Source organism: Microcaecilia unicolor, chromosome 2, assembly GCF_901765095.1.
Source record: "Microcaecilia unicolor chromosome 2, aMicUni1.1, whole genome shotgun sequence".
Taxonomy (NCBI): Eukaryota; Metazoa; Chordata; class Amphibia; order Gymnophiona; family Siphonopidae; genus Microcaecilia; species Microcaecilia unicolor.
Window position 1 is genome coordinate 389,405,502 of NC_044032.1, and position 23,116 is coordinate 389,428,617.

Consider the following 23,116-nt stretch of genomic DNA (forward strand, 5'->3'; position numbering starts at 1 on the left):
CTATGGACTGTTTTCTGCTGTCTTCCATGTTCCAGACTTCAGTGAGTCCGGTCCAGATTTTCCGGGTTGCCAGACTTGCTCTGCTGGTTTGTCCTTGAACAGCAACCTTACTTGGCTGATGATGACTCCAGCTGAGTGTCAGCTGCTGAGGGGCTTATTAGCTTCTGTGAACCTTGCTTGCATTGCCTTGGTATCAAAGGTCATTCCTGAGTTCCTGTTGGTTTGTTGGAGTTCCTGCTCTGTAAGTTTCCTGTGTGTTTGATCCTGCCTGTTTCTGGACCTGGACCTTGTTATTGCCTGCTGCCTCCCTATACTACTACTACTTATCATTTCTATAGCGCTACTAGACGTACACAGCGCTGTACACTTGAACATGAAGAGACAGTCCCTGCTCGACAGAGCTTACAATCTAATTAGGACAAACAGGACAAACAAGAGATAAGGGAATATTAAAGTGAGGATGATAAAATAAGGGTTCTGAACAAGTGAATAAGGGTTAGGAGTTAAAAGCAGCATAAAAAAGGTGGGCCCGTTGCCCGGTTTTGGACTTTGATATTGCCTGCTTCCTGCCTATGAACCATTGCCTGGCCTTGGATTTTGACTTTGCTTTCTGGCTGTCTAAAGACTCTGGTTAGTTTATTGATTACCTGTGTTTTGCTGCCTGCCTTTTGACTGTGCTGTGCTCCTGGATACTGTCTACTATTAAAGTATTTTCCAGTTATATTCTGTGGTTTCTGCCTGTTGTGTTCAGCACTGCTTTCTGCTGGGGTGATTTTGCCTGCCGCTGCCGCTCCTTGGCAGTGGCCCAAGGGCTCACAATTCCAGAGACTGGGTGAAAACCGTGACAGCAGGGCAAGGCAATATGTGCAGTGTCTAATACTTTTTTTTAATACTTCACCAGTGATATGACTTTCCTGAAGTCCAGTGTAACATTCTTGGTTATTAGAGTTTACTTCTTTTAGAGAGGAAAAAAAGTTTCTCTGATTTGATATTCAAAAGCTCCTGTGTGATCAGTAAGTATGTGCATTTGCTTTTCAAACATGAATGAAGCCATTTTTAGTTCATATATCTCAAAACAAACTGAAAGGACATGAGTCCCAAATGAAATGAAAAGCTGTTCATTTTCCATAGTCTGTAGGAATCAGTGGGTAGCCACAGGTGGGCGTGGGTGGGCCAGGGTCTACCCACTGAGGGCTCAGGCCGACCCAACATTAGCACATGTTTAGCAGTAGCTGGTGGGGATCCCAAGCTCCGCCAGCTGAAGACTTCCCCCTGATGGTAATGAAAACGCTACTCTCCATGATACCGGCACCTGCGCATGCTCAGTTTTCAGCGTATGCCTGCTGCAGACTGCCAAGGTGGAAAGAAGTGTTTTCCCACCAGCTGGGATATTTTTGTGGTAGTGGTGGGGGGGGGGGGGGGAGAATACTTGGTGCCCACCCACTTCTTGTCTAGGCCCACCCAAAATCTGTTGTCTGGCTACGCCCCTGGTAGGAATCAGGAAAAAAACACCTTACCTAGGTCTCTCTGCCATATCTGCCTTTTTGTTCTCTTAGAACTTTGTAGGGTAATTCTTTACCCCCCCCCCCCCCCCCAAGTCATTTGGCTGAAGCTTACCTAGAGGACATCTTTTGCTTATCTTGCTCTATTCTTGTGCAACTTGGTGCATATCAGGTCTGAACCTTCATATGTAAAGTTTTGAAGCAGGCCTTAAGAGCCGGTATTTTTCTTTAGCTTTTTCAGCAGGAGTTTCTATTACCTCTGAACAAAATCAAAATGTCGGTGCACAGGAGTGCCTGTTCTTCTGCGCATAAATATCAGCCTTGCAAAAATTCTATGTACAAGAGATTTTTGCAAGGCTGATTTTATATGCAGAATAACAGGTGCTGATATATGCCGAGACTTTTTTGTTTTTTGTTCAATCATGTACACAAGAAGTGTGCTTATCAGAAAACCTTTGTGCGCATGCATCTGGTAGACTCCCCCCCTCATTAAAATACAAGTTCTGCATGCACAAAATTTGCATACACTTAGCTTTCTGCATGGCACAGTTAAATGCTTGCAATAGAAGAGACAGCAGACTGTGGCTCTACTGTATGGCTTGCTGTATTAGCCCCTCCCCCTCCAGTGACCCTGATAAAAGTAAAGCCACTTTGGGAAGAGAAAGGACAAGGGAGAGACAGGGATTGTGTTGAAACTTTTTAACAGACAATCAAACTTACCTCAGCCAAAATTTGTAAATCCTGTGGCTCATGATGTCATGAACCTGAAACGGCATCATTTTCTTGCCACTCCTCTTATTGCTTATTGAAAAAATTATCTCAAAACATTTTAGCAGATTGCAAAATGTACGTACATAATTAGTAAAAATAACAAAAACAAAAATCATAATCGGACATCAATAATCAAATCAAACATCAAGTACAAAACAACATTGGATTTCAGAGAGGAAGGTGTAAGCCTTAGAGGAAAAGGGGTAAATTATTATCAAGCTTAAAGATGGAGGAATTTGAAGAACACACACAAGGCTCAGCAGTTACCGGGGTGGGGGGTGGGGGGGGGAATGGGTTACTCACCGAGTTTGTTATAAAAAAGTCAGGCTCTATGGTGTACAGTAGGCAGACTGTATAGTGAGAAACCTGATAGAAAGTAAACTGAAAGAGCACTGCCAGTGTTGGTGCCAGAAGAGGGTTATTCTGCTAATGTTTGTGCTGATTTGCTCCTCTCCTGGTGCCTTGGGGTCTTCATTCCACTGCTTTTGCTTGTCTGCTTTTGTTATGGTGGCTTAGTCTTCATGTCGCTGTTAGTCCCTTTGCCTCTCTTTTGATGATGTGGGGTCTTCATGCAATTTTTGATGTTATGTAGTGCAGTTGCCTTTGTTACAGATGCCTGTCAGCAAGTAAATAATAAAAATATTAGGATTTAGCTCACATTCCAGTAGTAGATTTTATATACTTTGTATTTATGCAAATTTCTTGACCTAGAACAGAAGAAAATAAATGAACCACAACAACCTGTATGTGCTTGTCCAGTTGTCTATAGTTTACAATAAGACATATTTTCAAAACACTTAGACTTACAAAGTTTCATAGTAACCTATGGAACTTTGTAAGTCTTATGTGCTTTGAAATGAGCCCCAATGTCACCTCAAGCTGGGATCTTGCCCCAGGTACTTGTGACCTGGATTGGCCACTGTTGGAAACAGGATACTGGGCTTGATGTAAAAAAAGTACTTGAATGATTGTCCTTCGGTCCCAATATGGTAATACTTATGTTCTTAAAGGACAAAATGGTATGTGTGTGTATATGTATATACTAGTAAAAAAGGGCCCGTTTCGGAAACAAATGAAACGGGTGCTAGCCAGGTGCTTACCGAGGGGGGCACCGGGATCTCCCAGAAGTGCTGTTTTGGCGCCGCTGTCTCTACTGGCCCGCCCTCGACATAGCGTTTTGACGCGAGGGCGGAGCTACACTTCCCTCTCGGTGTTTTATTTTTGTTTTGGGCTCGCCGCTACTCCGCCGTGTCACCCGAAATTCGGAGGGGGGCTCCAGGATCTCCCTCGAAGTCCTGTTGGTGTTTGTTTTTTGTTCTGTCCTTGCCGCTACTCCGCCGTGTCACCGGAAATACCGAGGGGGACTCCGGGATCTCCCTCCAAGTCCTGTATCAGCGCTGCTCTGTCTACCGCCCCGCCCTTCATGCCATCGCGTTGTGACGCGTGGGCGGGGCATACAGACATGGGGAGTTGGATGGGCTTTAGCAGCACGAATCCACGATCCCTTTCCTGCGGAGGCGTATGTGTGTTGTCGGCTGTGGGGTGTTCCTGGTTTAATTGGCACTTGTGTTCTGTGGCGCGGTGCGTCGTGACGTAGCATTGACGTCATGATGTTCGACGCGAGGGTGTGACAGACAGGTATGGGCAGTGGAGAGGCTTCACCACCCTGAATCCACGAACCCTTCACGAAAGTGGGTGGAGCTTGGGGGGCTTCATTCGAACGTTGGGGTTGCGAATTATGTCCGGATGGGGCGTGGCTGAGGGCGGGTGTATGAGTGAGAATGAGTGGTGTGACAGGCTGCAACAGTACAGGGCTTCAGAGTTTCCCTGCCACACAGTGAGCTTCAGAATTGGAGGTGAGAATTATTTATATAGATATTAGTCGATACCAGGCTATTTTTGGGAATCTACACACCAAGATAAGTCCTTGCCAGATTAAAAGTCTCCGCTTGTCCATACAACAAGTAGTTTTTTCATAAAATGTTATGTTGGCCACTCTTTGCTCTATGGTAACAAACAGGACAAACTGTTTCATTATTTCTAAGTCCCTGCCCCTGTTTTAGGAAGCTGGGATCAGTGCAACATCACTTGCTACTAGCGGGTGTAAATCCTTGACAGTTTGACAACACAATAAACAATTTTTATCTTAAGTCTGTAAATAATATCCTCCTTCTTATTCCTCTTCAAAATACAATATAATCTGAAGTAATCTTTTTTTTTTTTCCACAAGTCAGCTTACAGACTTCCGTAACAGTCTGTGTAGAAAGCAGTTCACCAAGGCTCAGCAGGGAAAAAAAACAAAACCCACTGCCCATCAGCACAAGTCCATTCACAGCTTCTAGATCAAGTAATAGCCAGAACAAAACGCAGTGTGCTGTAGTAAAAACGTATGAAGCAATACTAAATAAATACTACAGCCTAAATTGTTAGTGTTGTGTCGGTATTGGCAGAGAAAAAGCCCTCAGAAACCGCTGGCAAAAAATGTCTGCGGTTTAGTGCAAGGTTATATATGATTCAATTCATAACTCATGCAGCGTTTCTATCATTGGGCAAAAAACTCTGTCACCACAGGGCTATATATTTACAAGCCTCAACTGAAATTAAGCTGACTGACAGCAATGGTTTTTAAATTATCAGGCCCTATTCATGACCCGAAACAAATCAGCAAAAAAAGACTTAGCTTTTGAACTGAAATCGAGCACTCGTCTTTATCCGCCTTCAATCTAATTTCAGCACATTAGCACTCCGTTCCTGATGAAGCCGCGTTCTTAGGTGAAACTGTGATCCCCGTCGAACGGATAAAGACGAGTGCTCGATTTCAGTTCAAAAGCTAAGTCTTTTTTTGCTGATTTGTTTCGGGTCATGAATAGGGCCTGATAATTTAAAAACCATTGCTGTCAGTCAGCTTAATTTCAGTTGAGGCTTGTAAATATATAGCCCTGTGGTGACAGAGTTTTTTGCCCAATGATAGAAACGCTGCATGAGTTATGAATTGAATCATATATAACCTTGCACTAAACCGCAGACATTTTTTGCCAGCGGTTTCTGAGGGCTTTTTCTCTGCCAATACCGACACAACACTAACAATTTAGGCTGTAGTATTTATTTAGTATTGCTCCATTCACAGCTTCTCCCTGGGCCTGTTCCAATGTTGTTCAAGGAAACGGGGCTGTGATAGTAGCAACTTCCTTTACGGGGGTGTAGCTATGAGTGGGCCTTGATGGACATAGGCCCAACCATTTTTTTGCTCAGGCTCACCCAAATCTGGTGGCCAATCAGGCACTGTTTTTTTCTGGAGGTGCCACCCTCTGTCAAAAAAAAAAAAAGAACTATTACATTTCAACATCTGCCTGCTTACATGTCTTTCACCAACAGTGATGAAGCCAGGCTGTCTCGGACCAGTCTAGTGAACCTTCCCTGTGTTGCTCCAGACACAACTTCCTGTTGCTACCTTGGCAGGATGCGGTGGAGTGACTTTTGGGCTGACTGGAGGCAACTTAGCATCCTCAGTGCCAGTAAAAGACATGCAGGTTTGGTTGACCAAGGATGAAGGAGAGAATTGCTGGACTTTGAGGGGAATGTGAGAGAAAGCAATACTGAACCTGTGGGGGTGGGAAGGGAGGGTGGTGTTGGGAGAGAAAGATGCCTAAAGTTCACTCAATGTCAGGTCTGGCTATGCTACTGTTCTCTTAGCAGTTAAAATTTCACTGCTCTCACCCACACTGTTTTAAAGAAAAATAAATAAAAGTTCTAAACAAAACAGTAGGCTTGTAGCTGATTCCTGTACCTCTAATGTTGCAAGGCATCTCTTGTTCCTGTACTCCATCTTGCTTCCTCTGGCCCTTTAGGGAAGGCCTCCTCATCAGTAGGTTGTTCTGCATCTTTTAATGACTCCCAGGCTAGTGCTCCACCCCCTTCCTTTGTTGTTGCAAAATGTATTGTTTGGTCTCCCAGGGAAATACTTACTCCCTGGGGCTCCCTACTCTCCCTGGCTGATGTCAGTGTGCTGTAGGGTTGCCAACATTTTGCCAAAGAAAAACTTGACACCTGCTCTGCTCCATGCTCTGCCCATACCACTCCCTTGTCCTGCCCCCATACCATGCCTAATGTTGTACTCTTCTTCTTTCCTCTATAACGACTAGGGTTGGCATCTTAAAAGAAAAAACTGCCAGTCTACATATGTTCTGTGATTATTTCACAAACTTTACATAACAGAAACAGTTCTAATAACTCTTCTCTGCAAAACATAAGCACATTCCGGACTTACATATTGTACAAAACCTGTCATAATAAAGCAGCACTAATGTCCAGGGCAGGAAAGAGGAGTAGCCTAATGGTTAGAGCAGCAGACTGGAAATCGGAGGGCCCAAGTTCATAATCCCACCATAGCCCCTTCTGGTCTTAGGCAAGACATTTAACCCCCCACTGGCTTGGAATGGCCAGGGGTGGCACTGGCAATCTCTCCCCATCCAGGGTCTGCCATCAACCATCACACTTGCAGTGGCCCCATAAGAATTTCACAGCTTGCTCCTTGTGAGCAACAGCTTGAAAGAGAATGTCCAGGACTCAAATAGTAACAACCCTACCTATAAAGAGGCGGCACCCAAGAATACCCATATACTTCCTTCTAAATATACAGAACAAGTCGGACTACTACAGATCCCTACACAGAGAACACACTAGCGGAACACCACACCTTGGTCACGAGCACAAAAAACACAGACAGACCTTCAACAAATATAAAATGAGGGACTATTAGATTGTAAGCTCTTTGAGCAGGGACTGTCTCTCTTTGTTAAATTGTACAGCGCTGCGTAACCCTAGTAGTGCTCTAGAAATGTTAAGTAGTAGTAGTAGGATTACACATCAGTAATAGAGATAAGAATACAAAAAGACTGAACTGGAAACCTAAAAAGTTAGGTGTTGCATGTACAGCAATACTAAAAATACAGAAACTGGAAATGTAAGATATCAGAGAAGTGCATTGCACTGGTGCTTTTAATAAAGATTTGAAGACCACAGCTGATCTTCATTTTGTTCAGCGTCTACTCCTTTCTTGACTGTGGTTACGTATGTAGAGGCTCTGCTCCTGCTTCTCTGTTTTTACCCTTGCTTAGATATCAGAGAAACACATTTGCCAAAATTGACATATTCCAATTAATAGATTTTATTTTTCCATTTGCTTTGATCCCAGTGTCTTTTTTATACTTATCGCTTGTCAAGGTCTCCTGTCCATTTCAAATGGGTGCAAAAGGCTATCTCAGCTGAGGAGCTCGTTCGGGTTCTCCCGGGGTTGGCATACTTGGCAGATCTGCTTTATGATCTTTTACAGGTGTCTGCTAAGGAAGTGTCCTTGACTGTCATGGCTTATCACTGGATTTGATTATAGCATTGGGCTGTGGATGTGGCCTCGAAGTTGAGGTTGGCAAGGTTGTCCTTTAGGGGGAAGCTTCTCTTGGGAAGATCCGGAAAATATTGTAAAAGCGTGACTCTAAGGGACAGCGCTGCTTTCGACAGCCCACATTGTGGGTTCAACGAATCTGCAGGCAGACTTCTTCAGTTGGAACATTCTAGACCCAGGCAAATGAGAACTTTTGCCAATGGCGTTCGAACAGATCACAGCCGCTGGGGGATATCGGCGATGGACCTCATTGCCAGCAGGACCAATGCCAAAGTGTCCTGGTTTTTCAGCAGGGGCAGGCAGTTCGGGTCAGAAGGGATCGATGCACTGATCCAAAGTTGACCTCCCAGCCTTCTGTATGTGTTCCTGCCATGGTGGGTCGAATACTGGGACGGATATCTGTTCTAACACTCTCCAACGGATATCCTCCACCTGGTGGTTTTCCCCCCCCCCCCCCCCAATGTTCCACTAGGGGGGAACATTGTATAAAGTGTCCTTGTGATCTAATCTATATAGGTAGGAGCAGTCGACCAATTCGGGTACGTTTGACGGAACACAAATCACGAATTGTTACCCAGAATCGCCAGGCCCCCCTAGAGGAACATTGGGGGGGGGGGGGGGAAGCACCAGATGGAGGATATCCGTTGGAGAGTGTTAGAACAGATAGATCAAGGTAGTGAGGGTGGATCGGTTAAGAAACGTTTAAATTTTCGGGAGCAGTGGTATATTTACTATCTGAATACTGTAAGTCCGTTCGGCTTGAATGCTGAATTAGAGTGGGGCTCTTTAATGTAATAGGAGTGTGCCCGGTTCTGGCCAATAGGAGCTGGGGTTTCCAGATGCGTCAACATTTAAATAGTCTTAGAGTAGACGCCGCGGCCATCTTGACAGGAATTGTTCTTTTGATAAATTGGTCAAGCTGGCGCTAGAACGGCGTAAGGATAAGATGGTTTTACTTAAGGGGATTATGTGTGGGTAGGAAAAGTATAACTCATACATAATAATACTAAGACGATATTTATTGAAATGTTTTTTGTAGGGGAGGTCCTTGATACAGCCGGGAGGTGAAACATGCATGTCGGACGCATCTGAGCCCCCGTCCGAATATATTTAAGATAAGTGTCCTAAAATGAAATATAATCAATAGAAGTCGATGAAGAAATTAGTGCAGTTTAGAATTGCCATGAAATTATGTTTGGGAAATTTTGCACTACTGAGGCGAGAATTTAAAAGTTTTGAAGAGTTATTGAAAAATTGTGATGTGTGAAGAAATGGTGTTGGAAGAATAAGAGCTGGGATTGTGGAAATTGAAGGGTGATACATTAAAGTTCCCAGTAAGAGATTTATTCACAATACTGCTTGGATTTGGAAGCTTGTTTGGTGTCATTGGAAGACATCTGCAGGGCTGCCACTTGGGCCTCGGTACATTCCTTCACGAGGCATTACAGTTTGGATGTGGCTGCTCATCAGGATGCGACATTTGGAGTTTCAGTCCTTGCATCTGGGGTGGATGTTCCCTGCCCTATTTGAGGACTGCTTTGGTACATCCTACAGATCTCTGAATTGATCTGTGGGACACTTACCTGATAATTTTCTTTCCATTAGTCCCAACAGATCAGTCCAGAGGCCCGCCCTTTTCTGTAACAGTGTTCTGTGGTTTGTTCGGTTTTCGCGTTCGTTTGTAGTGTTGGAAGTGTTCCTGCATTTGGTTTCCTTTTAGCAAAAAAAAAAATAGTTTTCTCTGCTCAAGAAGTTAGTACAGTTTCCAATTTAGTAGTATGATTGTTTCTCCCGCTGGAGCAGTTGAGGTTCTAAATTTGGATCTCAGAGCCAGGAGAGTGTTCAGCTTGGTTGGTTTACTGGATTTCCACTGCATTGGTATCAACAATCCTGAAGAGAATCTGGCTGCACATTACCACATATATCTATCTCTGAAGTTCTCTCTCTATCTGCTGGTAGAGAGACATAACCCACAAGTCTCTGGATTAATCTGTTGGGACTACTGGAAAGAAAATTATTGGGTAAGAATGAATTTTTCCTTCTGATGCTGGTTTTAATACTCTGCCAGCAGGCAGCCTGGCCATTTAAAAGGTAGTTGGCAACCCTAGTGTTCTAGAGTTCTGTTGGTCCCTCCACCTTTCCTTTATATAGTTAAGGCTCCTTTCTTGACCTGCTCTTTAGAGCTGTACTCTATAGGTCCTTTCCAAGATATATATAGGTAATCAATGACAGGAGAGAGAGGAGATGGGGCTCAGGAAGGAGGTGGGAAAGAACAGGGTAATCGTAGAGCAGAAAAACAGAAGTGAAAAGAACCAAAGAAAAAAATATCTAAATGCATGCCAAATTGTTGGGCAGTGCTCCTGGAATACTACCTGACATCATTCAGAACCCGTATTCAGTTTAAGGAACAGTTCTCAGAACTTCGCTCTCTGTCCTATCACATTCTCTCATTGGTCTTTAAGCGAGAACAAATGCTTCTGAAAAGGAACCTGCATTTCATCAAAGTGGTCTATTTCCAGTCATGATATAGCAGTTAGCCCCTTCATCTCCAAGATCTTCCACACTTTCTTGTACCATTCAGTCATACAAAGGTTATGTACCCTTTTCCAATTAGCTGCAGTAGCAAAACAGGCTACAAACAGACGATGAATCATTAGTTGTATGTGAGGCAATTTTTCATCAGAGGGATATTCTGCCCAGTCATGTTCTGTATCTCCTGCACTATCTGCCAGAAAGGCTGTATCCTATTTAACCCCTTTCCGGGTAGCCTGTCCAAAGACCCAATTCTGTTCAGGAGAGCTGCAATGGAATGGGGATCACAGGAATCCTACAAAACCTACGGGATTCCTGCAGGGATGGAAAAAGTTGCTGCAAGATTCTCACAGGAGGCGGTGCCAAACTGAGGCTTGGAATGCACTGAGAGAAGCAATTGGAGCATACAATGAAATCTGGAATACTCAGAGAGGCAGCCGGAACAACAGAGTGAGGCTTGGAACACTCATTGGTTGAATACTGGCCAGCATTCCTCCTTCTCTCTCCCCTGTCTCCCCAGTTTGGCATCTCTTCATCTCTCTTCCCTGATTCCCTGGTCCTCTCCCTCCCTCAAAGAGAGAGTATTTACCAGGAGGCAGTTGGGGTCAGGAGGATTGCAAGAGAGTAAGTAATAGCATTAACTCTTGCAGGTACAGGTGGGGATGGAGGAAATTTATTGTGGGGGTGGAATGGATCTTAGTGGGTTTGGGTTAGACTTCATTGGGGACAGGCGGGGGGGATGGGTGAAATTTTGCCCCCATGCAACTCTCTCTAAATCATCCAAATAGGATCTTAAACTACATGTCCAGTGATTAGTGCATATGGAACACTTTTTAGTTAGTTCCTATGAGCAGAACCACCCCCCAGTCCCCTTTTCACCTTAACTGATAGCTAGTCTTTCCTACATGCTTAACAGTAGTGAGTATTTTATAAAATTTATATAGGAGGCCCTTTGGAAAAAAGTGTTCAGTCTCATTAAGTGGGGCCAAACCCCTTACCTCAAACAAACAAACATTAACATATGCTCCTGAAAAACAAATGTTGCAGATGTCACCACAGAAAGATTGGTATCATTACCCCATGGTTGTCCCTCACGATATCCTGTCTGTTCTTAAAAGCTCCTTCTGGGCCAAAGTCAATCACCCTTTTCAGACCCAAATCCACAGCCCATTGAAATTGCCAAACATTCTCATACTCTGTTCGTAAAAACACAAGGAAAGACTCCCTTTCTCAGTTCTTTCATCAATTCCCTCCAAAATTTAATTACCAGCCCAATCAGTGGATGAAAATAAATTTCTCCTCTTTTTGGCCTCAGTCAGAGAACAGTAGTGATCCAAAGTGTCTCTCAGCAATTGCATCATCTCTCTCTACCCAGTGTCTTTCTGGGTTCCCTGAAGCATGAGAAATACACTTCTTGAAACAATATAGTAAAGCTTAAAGTCCAGCAGTAACAACCCTCCCTTTTTCCTAGGCCCTGAGAAAAAAGGACAGCGGGATTTCTAGGCTGTTTACTGTTCCAAATAAAGCAGGATATGTCTATTTAAATTCCTAAAATTGTTTATGGTACTGAGCAGGGAAGCATCGAGAATAAAAAAAAAAAATGTTAAACCCCCCCCCCCCCCTAGAGGTGCTATTCATTTTGATATTATTCTGCTCAATATGGATAAGAGCAGAGTTCTCTATCTGTATAGATCCTCCATTAATGTATTTTTTAGTAACGGGGGGTAGTGTTGGTCATGCATCTTGCCTGAAGTGCTCATGACCATAATACCTAAATATTTAAACCCCTCGAGTGACCATTGGAAAGGATAGTAGAATCTGACGCTACTTGTTAAAGGCTCTGTGAAAAATGTATGAGAATCAATTATGACTTAGATTCAATTAATTTGTACACTGACACTCTACTATATTGCTTACATGTCCTCATGAACAGCAGCAATGAGATCAAGGTGTGCTCTGTAAATGTTAAGAGTATCATCTGCATAAAGGGCTACTTTGTGGACCTTCCTAACAATATCTAATCTAATTTTGATTCTTATAGGCTTTAAATTTCCAAAAAAATATTTAGGAAAGATATCTGGAAAGAGTCTAAGCACCTGGACAAAAGACTCCAAAACCAACACAGAGCTAGGGTATGAGGAGGCAGCATCTTTGTCTCATGTCCCACTTAAGCTTGAATGTCACATCTAAAAATCTGTTTTTCTTTAGTCTTACACAGGGTTCATCATAAAAGGCTCCAATAGCACTTTAAATTGATCATCAAAATTTAAGTGGTACAACAGATAAGGCCACTCTACTATGTTGAACACCTTCTATGTGTCTTAACACCAAGAAAACATTCCAAGGTGGAAGTTCTTGGTTTTTCCTCTATTTGTTTGGTTTTTACCTTGCTATAAAATTAACATTTTTGAAAAACAAAATGTAACAGAACTGATTGGAATCACTTGTACTGTAAAAATAAACTGAAATATAGTAATTTAAATGAGACATACAAATCTTATAAAAAGGATAAATGAATAAAGCAAGGCATATTGAGGGATATATGGCGCCGAATAGTCAGGCAGGTAAAAACGTTCTAACAGATGCAAGGTGCTGAAATGGGGTGTAAACAGCAGACCCATGCGAAAACACATGCACCCATTTATAGAATAGTGCCTAAGTGTTCCTGTGCAGATCTGCAGAGGGGCGGGGCGTGGGCATTCCTTTAAAATGCACACAGTGTTATAGAATTTGGGAGATTCACGCCCAACTGAGATTTGCACCTGGTTTCAGTTGGTGTAACTCCTTGCACCCAAAGTTGAATGCAGATCCTGGTTCTACATTCTATTCAATTATGTTAATTCATGATTACTGTATTATTTATCAATCCAGAGAAGCGTAGCACCTTAAATATGTCTTATAATTTAACAGAGCATTAGGTTTAAGCTATATAGTTGGTTCATTTAGGATTGTACCATATTTCCTCATTTTATCTGCACAGCATCTTGCAGCTGTATATTCTTGCCAGATTATTGTTCTCATTACAGATCAGGACTTATTGTTCCTGATCTGCAGTGGCTAAGACTTGAGGAGACCAGGAGAAGTGCCTTCTATGTAGATTTGCCCAAGAGATTGGAACCAGTTACCCTTGGTGATCAAGCAGAAACAAGACAGTGCCTCTATTGAAAAGAAACGTTGCAAAGTTAGCCTATAAAGTGGTGTGGGATTGATGTGAGAGTTGGAAGTAATGTTTTGTTTGAAGAAATGACCTATGATATTTTGAATTACATTTGATTATTTTATTTCTTTTGTTTAACTATCGATTGTGTGTATGTTTCTTTGTACTCTGCCTTGGATAAAGGCAAAATATAAGTAATTATAACTATAACCTAAACAGTCCTATGCCAGTAGGCTATCAATGGGCTACTTCAACCAATAAAACATTGTGTTAATAATAAAAATATATAATATAAAATGATGTAGAATGAAAAGTTGAAATGAACTTACCAAGACAAATAGTATAAGTAAAGTGCCAATGCTCATCTCTTAGGAAAAGAAAGCTACGCATGTTCAGATCATCATTTAAAAGTGCAATTCCATGCAGCACAACATATAAAGTTATTAATACATCTGATCAAAAAGAAAACAAATGTGGAAATTGCTGCTAAAATTCATACATTTAAATATACTTTTTAAGCACCAATTTTTTAAATAAATGTTTTAAAACTGCTCAGTTGTATTATTACCAAATTGAGGTGCATACATTAAAAAAGCTACTAAATGGTTGCCCCTACTGGTCCATAAAAATGCCTATCTGTATTGTCATACTGAATACCACTACTTGTGAAATAAAAACATGTGCAGATGGAGGCATAAATCAGCAGTAATGAAACCATATTGAGAAAAGCAATAGAAAAGTTGTTTGAAGAAATATCTGGATAACAAGAGGGGGAAATATGAATTAAATAATGGGTAACCAGGGTTATAGAATATAAAAGATATGTATAAAGGACATGGACACATGAAAAATATAAATGTATTTAAGTGTAATTTTTATGCTTCTTAATTAAGATTAATTTTCCTCTGAAAACTTAAGACTCCTAAGTCTAGCTGAAAATGGGGCATACATTCTAGCTTCCTTATTTAAAAGCCTAAGTTTAGGAACTCAGTTTTTTATTATTAATATTAGGCCCTACACATTTAGCAGTTTTTGCCGTCTTAAGAATATTTGAACTTTAGTTCTTTCTACTTCACAAAGATAAAAACTTAAAGGTGTGTAAGGTGTAAAAACACTATTTTATATTGTTTTTTAGGACATTGTATTAAAGAATGCTACAGACACTTTTGAAGTTTGGGAGAGCCCTCCTGCACCCATCTACGTACAGTTCTACTTTTTCAACTTGACTAATCCATTGGAAGTTTTGGCAGGAGAAAGGCCTATAGTGGAGGAGATAGGGCCATACACTTACAGGTAAGTTTTCTTCATTTTGTTTTTGCTCAGATTATACCAGAAGGGACTATATAGGGAATGAAAAGGGTAAGTAGTATGGGAAAAAAAGCTTCCTTATTACATTCTCGTCAGGTATGCAGTAGTAGAACCCATGAGTGGAAGACTATCTTCATTGCCTGCTCTTCTGCTAATGTGTGTTAACCAATTATCACAGTTTATACCAGATATTCAATGTATCACAAGCTAATCAGCTGCTACACTGTTGAACATTGGGTATGATATGCTATTTCTGTTTGGTCAGATTTGGACCAGCCTAAGCATCACTGTCCTGTTTGAGCAGAGTCTGTTTCATTTACACCCTTAATGTAATGATATGGATTACTTGTGATCATGGCACAGAAGTACTGCATTGTGGTTGAGCTCCTGCAGATGAAACTGAATTGGTGGGGGAACCAAGACTACACTTAAGTTGGCAACTGCAGCTAGCTCTCCTTCCTCCACATTTCTTGAAGGGCCTTCTACTTCACCGAGCAGCTCAGACTTCCTAGTGTCAATATCAAGTCTCCCATTAACTTAAAGACCACAGTTTTGAAGCTAGTCCCTCCACACTCCAAGAGGATCAGTCTTTCACATCACTCACAATTGACGATCTTTTGGGTGCTCAGGTATCATTAGTCAGTGCGAGGGAAACCATGGCTCTTTCACTAGCCACCATTGCTGAAGATGGTGATAATGGAAGAGTTCTACCGGAACTCAAGGAGACCTCAGAGCACAAATGACTGCCTAGAAAGTTCTAAGCCTGCATCACTCCAAAGCTCCTAGGCTGACTCCCACACTGCACAAAAGAATCAGTTAGACCAACCTTGGGGTAGGATTTTGCTTCTCTCTCTTACCAATGGCAAAAACCAAACATCTGGGAAACCTGCAGTGGAGCTCAGGGAGACACCTGCCTGCTGTTGGCCATCACATGTGTTCAGTTAAAAACTTGTCCTCTTAGTAACTAGGGACCATTAGTGATTACAAATCACTTTTTGGGAATAATCTGAGCATACAATGTTTGAGAACCTTGTCCTTTAAAAAGCACTTTTCATCATTTTAAAAGAAAATATATTCTGAAGTTTTCAAATGTTCTTTCTAAATTTCTAACTCTTCTCATTATGTGCTTGGAGAGAGGTGAGAAGGATGGAAGAGTTTTCAGTGTTTGTATGTTTGACTTTTGCCATGCTTTTGTATCCCTTCCCCTATCAACTGTGTGTGACTTAGAATTTATAATGCATTTCCTTCTCCTTTTAGCAGTTTAAAAAGAGTTTCACTTTCCTAGTCTGTGTTCACTTGTCATTTGAAATGTTGCTAAATGGGCTCTATGTCAAAATATAGAGGTTGATGGCATGTTAGTTCATGGATCATTTTAAATTGACACAAGTAGAAGATCATGGCTAAATGCATGATACTGTGATTGTTCCAGGCTTGTGCATACAATCCAACTTTGATAACATTCTGCTCAGCACATCAGAGGCCTGTCCCTTACAAGCCTACCAGTTTAGGCTCAAAAGGCTGTCTAGCAATCTCTGGGATTATATAGAGAAGCCTGTCCTACCTTGCAGACTGTAATGGCCAGACTTCTTTTTAGCAGTCCCTCAGCTTATTTGAGCCATATGGCTCCTTTTGCTGGAGCTGTATGGTAACCCTACTCAGCTATCACTGGTAGGCTCATACCTGCCAAGTCGTCTCCAGCATTCAATAAGGACTTGTACTTTGATGGGTGATCTCCTGTACTCCTACCGAGGATGGTGATTCTCCTTCTAAACTGCAGACAAACCCTCAACTGGCAATTAAGCCCATTTATAAGTGGTAGATACACACACACACACACACACACACACACACACACACACACCAGAGGTTACCCCATCTATTGGTGCATGCGTACAGTGTTTCCAGAACCTTGCATGTGTGCAGACAGCTGGTTGGCTCAGCCCTCTATGGGAGGAGATCAGAGCAGTGCTTTTGCTCCACCGTGGCTCACTTCTGGCACAAGTTGAAGAGAGCTCAGATGCACTCAAAGACATGTGAACTGACAGAATAACACTCCAGCAGGTGGTGTCACCTGACTCAACACAGACAGCCACTGACTTAGTCCAGGCCCACGCAGCTGATTGCCTAGTCCCACTGCTAAGGCAGCCTAAGCCTGGTACAGCACCACCCAAAAGTTCCTGACCTGTATCAATTTGTGTCCATTATTGCTGTACCTTTTGAAAGTGAGTTGATTCAGTCAAGCCACAATGACAGATATGGGAAGAGAAATAGGAAGATGGAGATGCTGAAGAGGGTGGGAGGGAGGTGGAGACCTGTTGGATATAAGGGGATAAGGATATGGAAGATGTTATGGGGGAGGGACAAGTTTGTAGTTGGTGGGAGAGAGGACATGGGGCGTTGAGCTTGTAGTGAGAGAGAAGGGGAGGGGAGGTGGTTTTCATACTTTTTAGCATAAGAGTACTGTCACTATATTGTGGAATGAATTGCTGCTTATTTTAGATCCTCTTTGACTTTTGTAATTGGTATGTATTTTATAATCTTAATACATTTTGTAGCACATTTTATTCAGCATATAGTATATTTCATGCACATCACCTTGGGTTCAGCAATTTTAACACCTTTGAGACCTACATTAGATCACCGAGCAGAGAATTTTCATTTCAAGATGTTACGAAATGTGCTTTTTCAGTGTGTCATAATGCATGACTCATTGCACAGCCCTTTTTATGCTTGACATGTTGTAACTCGTGCTTTATTGACTATGCTATGTTTCATTTGGTTTCACTTATGCATTGTAAATTTAATGTCAGTGTACATTTCACTTGCTGGTCCCCATACACTATCAGGCTAATTTTAGAAAGCGGTGGACATCCAAAGAGTGACATAAATCAGCATTTGGACGTCTATCTCACAGAAACGTCAAAATTGGTATATTTGAAAGCTCATTTTGGACGTCTTTCTCCGAAGTCCGTCAGAAGGACATCCAAATCTCAAGGAGGTGTACCAGGGGCGTGTTCAAGGTGGGACTTGGGTGCTTCTAAGACTTGGACGTCTTTGATCCATAATGGAACAAAGCAAAGACATCCAGCACTAAAACGTAGATGTTTTGAGCTAGACCTACTTTTCTTATGAATAAGGCACAAAAAGGTGCCCCAAATGAGCAGATGACCACTGGAGGGAATCATGGATGACCTCCCCTTGCTCCCCCAGTGGTCACTAACCCCTTCCCACCCCCAAAAAATGTGATTAAGAACATTACTTGCCAGCCTGTTTGCCAGCCTCAGATGTCATATTCAGGTCCATTACAGCAGCATGCAGGTCCCTGGAGTAGTTTAGTAGTAGGTGCAGTGCACTTCAGACAGGTGGACCCAGGCTCCTACCTCCCCCTACCTGTTACACCAGAAACCCACTGTACCCACATATAGGTGCCCCCTTCACCTGTAAAGGCTATGGTAGTGGTGTACAGTTGAGGGTAGTTGGTTTTTGGGGGGGCTCAGCACACAAAGTAAGAGAGCAATGGTGAGATGTGTACCTGGGAGCATTTTATGAAGTCCACTGCAGTGCCCCCTAGGGTGCCCGATTGCTGTCCTGGGGGACCAGTCTACTAAAAATGCTGGTTCCTCCCACATCCCAATGGCTTGACTTTGGACGTTTTAGACTTGGACGTTTTTTTTTCCCCAGAAATGGCCGAAAAACAGATATCCAAATCACAGGATGTCCATGGTATTTTCGAACACAAAAGATGGACATCCATCTTTTTCGAAAATGACCTTCTTCCCGGTTCAGAATTTGGACGTCTTTGTAAAACGTTCAAATTCTGACTTGGACATTTCTTTCGAAAATGCCCCTCTATGCATGTTTTATTTTTTTTTACATCAAAGTTTTGTTTCTTAATTGGTTTGTTTTATATATTTGTTTTTTTAGAGTGCATTTGTTTATGTATTATTTTAGAATAAAATATGACATGTACAAATATCAAGTTATACCCCTGAGGCATCCCAATAGTGGGTGAAATGTGAACCACATCAGGTACTCTTATTAATAAAGGCATTTCATGTGAGAACTTTACTCAGGGATCTGCTGGGGTTTTTTTTTGCATTCTAATTTAGCTAAGCCATTGTTGGTGGTCACAGGTTACAGCTCCCTTTGTAAATCAATTAAGATAGGTAGCTATTAAAGCTTGACGTAAATTTGAGATATCTGGTGCAGATTCTGATAAGATTCTTTGTTTCATGTTTTGCTGCTGTTTTTTTTTTTCTTTCTTATGGTCTGCTTGTCCTCAGAGAAAGAAAGAAAAAAAATATTCTCACAACTGGGTGACATCATCTGATGGAGCCTGGTGCGTATGCTGCCCAGCATACTGTCTCTTTAAGAAGCCTTTGGCAGCAACCCACCATGTGTGCGGGTGTCTTCCTGCCCAATGTGCGAGTTTGGGACCAGCAGTCTTTAGAGAACATAAAGCATAAGAACATAAGAGGTGGTGTCTGTAATCTTGTCTGAGCATGTCAATTTCTGGCGGTTTTGTGATGTCTTCTCGAGGGTATTTTTTCACTTTTTTGGGGGGGCTTTTTTTTTTTCATTCCGCTACCTTTTTAGTGCCCTTATTCCTACCCCCCCCCCCCCCCCCCCCCCAATTTTAAGTTTCTTTTACTCTTAGGCTTGAGCTCTGGCTGGGTAGCATAAACCTTTTTCGAGGCTGAGTGGATTTTTTTTCTCCCCTTCCATTGAGCTGTTTGATTTTTTGTTTGCTGTTTTTCCCTTCATGTCCCACAAGGTTTCCAATGCCAAGCGCTGTTTGTAACAGGGCCATCTCTGGTACTGACACCCATAGCTGGTGTATCTAGTGCTTGGGGGCCAGTCCGTGGCGCTCATTCCTGTGTCCTCTGTTTATGCATGCAAGGACTTGGAGAGCCAGCGAGTTTCAGCACGAAAAGATTTTTGGCGCCAAGTCTGGTCTATTGACTTTTGCCCTGATGGCTGCGGTGATTTCTTCTAACACTGGGAGTGCTCCGGCATCGAGGAGGTCTCCCTCTACCTCAGTGTCAAGCACTGTGATAGTTCCATGGGACCTGACACCGAGAAGGCATGGGGATTTGTCATCCTTCTTATTGGTACTGAAGGATCCTGATGTTCAGCATTGGCCCAAGCCTAAGAAGCATAAGCAATGGTCCCCCTCAAGACACAGTACTGACAGCTCTGGGGATTCGACTGCCGGCACCCAAGAATCGTCAGCTTCGAGAAGAGCGCTCTACCTCTCTTATGGATGTGCTGATGCTGCAGCTGGTAACCTGCTTCTGATTTGGCACCAGCAGATTCATGGGCTGTCTCCACACTGGTTCCAGCCCAGCCTTTGCCGATTCCTATCCTTGATGATTGATTGGTTCTGGGCCATGCTCAGGGAAGAGCTGGCTGGCTGGCTTGCTTGCAGCAGCAGTGCAATGGCATCAAGGGCGCTTGTGTCATTCTTGGTACAGCCCCAACCCTCCTTGGAGGCCCAGGCTCTGCCTGTGGGTAAGCCACTGATGCCTTTGCTTCGAAGGGCATCAGAGTTGGGACCCTCCTTTGCATTGATCCATTCAACGTTGGGGGAGGAAACTTCTCCGGAGTCAGGTGGGAGACCTATAGCTTGGCACCCTTCGAGGCCTAGATGATCCTTCAGTAGACTGAGGGAGGTACAGACTCATTTTTCTCAGGGAGAGTGTTTTGATGAGCCTGAGATGGACTGATCATGGGAGTCTGAGTAGGAGCCAGATTACATCTCAGATGAGAAGTTTTATGGTGTATCTTCAGGCCCTTCCTCTCCACAGGAGAGAAGGAAGCCTCCACCTGAGGCTGTCTCCTTTACTGGTTTTGCCAAGGAGATGGTGGCCACCATCCAATTTAAGTTAGAGACTGAGGACGAGCCTAGGGCAGAGTTGTTGATCATTCTTGACTAAGACTCTCCACCTAGAGAGGTGGTCACTGTACTCTTCCACACCTCCCTCAGATATGCATAGATGAAGAATTGGGAGACTCCTCTTGTCTGTGCAGATTGTGCCAAAGAAGGTTGATTCCACTTATAGGATTCAAAAGGCTCCCGAATTTGAGAAGGCCTAGTTGCCTCACCACTTCATGGTGGTCGAATCTACTCTCAAGAGGGCCAGGAGTTCCAGGACTTCTGCCTCGGCTCCCCCACCCCCAGATAGAGGAGGCCCAGAAACTGGATTTCTTAGGAAGAAAAGTTTACCAAGCCTCGATGCTCATTTTCTGCATCCAGACCTACCAGCTCTATTTGAGCCTTTACTTGAAGTCCATGGGGCAAATTGTGCTAGACTTTATGGACACAGCTTCGCCAGCTGGCTGTTAAGCAGATGGCGTGCCGGAAATAACTAGCCAGGGGTACTTTTGACACTTTTGATGTTGTGTCCAGGCCCTCTGCTTTGGGTGTGTGGATGTGTAGGCTCTCATGACTGTGTGTCTCTGACCTCGACACAGCGATTGAGTTGTCCACCGAGAGCATATTATCTCAGCTCTCTGCACAAGGAAGTACTTTCAGAGAAACTCTGCCCTTCTACAGGCCGATGCGGTCAAACCCATTCCACCAGGGGAAGAAGGGTGGATGCTCCTGTTCCATCACTGCTCAATTCTGGAGCAGCCAGCAAATCACAGCTCGGCAGATGTTGAGGCTGTTGGGCCACATGGCCTCCACTGTTCATGTGACATCCATAGCACACGTCCATTTGAGGGGCACCCAGTGGACCTTATCTTCTCAGTGGTCCGAGGCCAGGGGAACCTAGCAGATGTCATCCATCTCAATTGACTTGCTCGCTGCTTTGGTGGACCGTTCGATCCAATTTGAGCCTGGGACTACCATTTCAAATTAATCCATGCCAGAAAGTTTTGATCATGGATATGTCCACCTTGAGGTGGAGAGTCCATGTAGATTGTCTTCATACCTAAGGGGTTTGGTCAGCCCAGGAGATTTCATTGCACATCAACCTCCTGGAGCTCTGGGCAATTTTGAACGCTCTAAAGGCTTTCAAAGATCAGCTGCCGAACTAGATTATCCTAATTAATACATGGCAACCAAGTTGCTATGTATTATGTGAATAAGCAATGGGGTTCCTACCGCTTGTGTCAAGAAGCAGTCGGAACGTGGACTTAGGCCATCAGTCATGGCATGGTGCTCTGAGCCACATATCTGGCAGGGAAACAGAACAGTGTGGTGGACAGGTTGAGCAGGGTCATTCAACTGCATGAGTGGTCTGTGAAAAATGAGCATTGCCCGCAAGATCCTCCAAAAGTGGGGCACTCCTTTGGTAGATCTTTTTGCCACTCGTCTCAACAACAAAGTCCCTTAGTACTGCTCTAGGCTTAGGTCGCATGACAGACTAGCAGCATATGCCTTTCTCCTCCATTGGGGAATAGGTCTTCTGTGTATATATCCTCCCATTCCTCTGACAGGGAAGGCTTTGCTGAAACTCAGGCAAGACCAGGGAACTATGATCCTCATCACTCTGTTCTGGCTGAGACAGATGTGGTTCCCTCTACTTCTGGAGCTGTCCTCTGATGAACCGTGGAAACTGGAGTGTTTTCTGACCTTCATCATTCAGAATGAGGGGTCTTTTTCTTCATCTCAACAGTCCCTGGCTTTCATGACCTGGATGTTGAGAGCATAGAATTTGCCTCCTTGCTAGCTGCTGGAGGGGTATCTCCAGAGTCATTCTGGCTTCTAGGAAAGATTCCACTAAAAGAAGTTATTCCTTTAAATGGAGGAGATTTGCCATCTGGTGTGAGAGCAAGGCCCTAGATTCTCTCTTGTCCTACATAGAACCTGCTTGAATACCTCCTTTATCTTTCTGAGTTCGCTTGAAAATCAACTCTGTAAGGGTTTACTTTAGTGCAGTCAGTGCTCTTCATCACCATGTCGGGAGTTAAACCTATCTTTGGACAGCCTCTAGTTCTCTTCATGTGAGCTGTGATGTTGACAAAACCTCCTGTCAAACCTCCAGCTGTATCATGGGATCTCAGTGTCATCCTCACCTGGCAGATAAAAGCTCCTTTTGAGCCACTTGATTTGTCATCTGAAGTACCTGACCTGGAAGGTCTTGTTTTTAGTGGCATTAAGTGACTGCCACTAAAGTTTGCAGGGTCAGTGAGGTTAGTAGATCCGCCTTATACAAGATTTCATCATAAGAGTAGTTCTCAGAGTTCCAGCTTAACCAGTCAGTCATCCTGCCAACCTTCTTTTCAGAACTGTATGCTCACCCTGGCAAAAGTGCACTTTGGACTGCAGGCAAACCTTGGCCTTCTATCTGGAGAGGATTAAAGCCCATAGATAGTCCACTCAGCCTTTTGTTTCTTTTGATCCAAACAAGGTTGGAGTAGTCATCAACAAATGTTGATAGTGATGGGGAGGAGCTGGCTGTCTTGGTACATGTGGGTACCAATGAAATAGGAAAATGT

General features: G+C 43.3%; 1 protein-coding gene across 1 annotated transcript in view; it reads left to right on the forward strand.

Annotated features, from left to right (window-relative positions):
* The window catches only part of SCARB2 (scavenger receptor class B member 2), a 187,580-nt gene that overhangs the window by 30,996 nt on the left and 133,468 nt on the right, over positions 1-23,116 (forward strand). Inside the window, exon 2 of the mRNA XM_030190578.1 lies at positions 14,499-14,656. Within this exon, the coding sequence (XP_030046438.1) occupies positions 14,499-14,656 (158 nt within the window). The remainder of the gene's footprint in view (positions 1-14,498; positions 14,657-23,116) is intronic.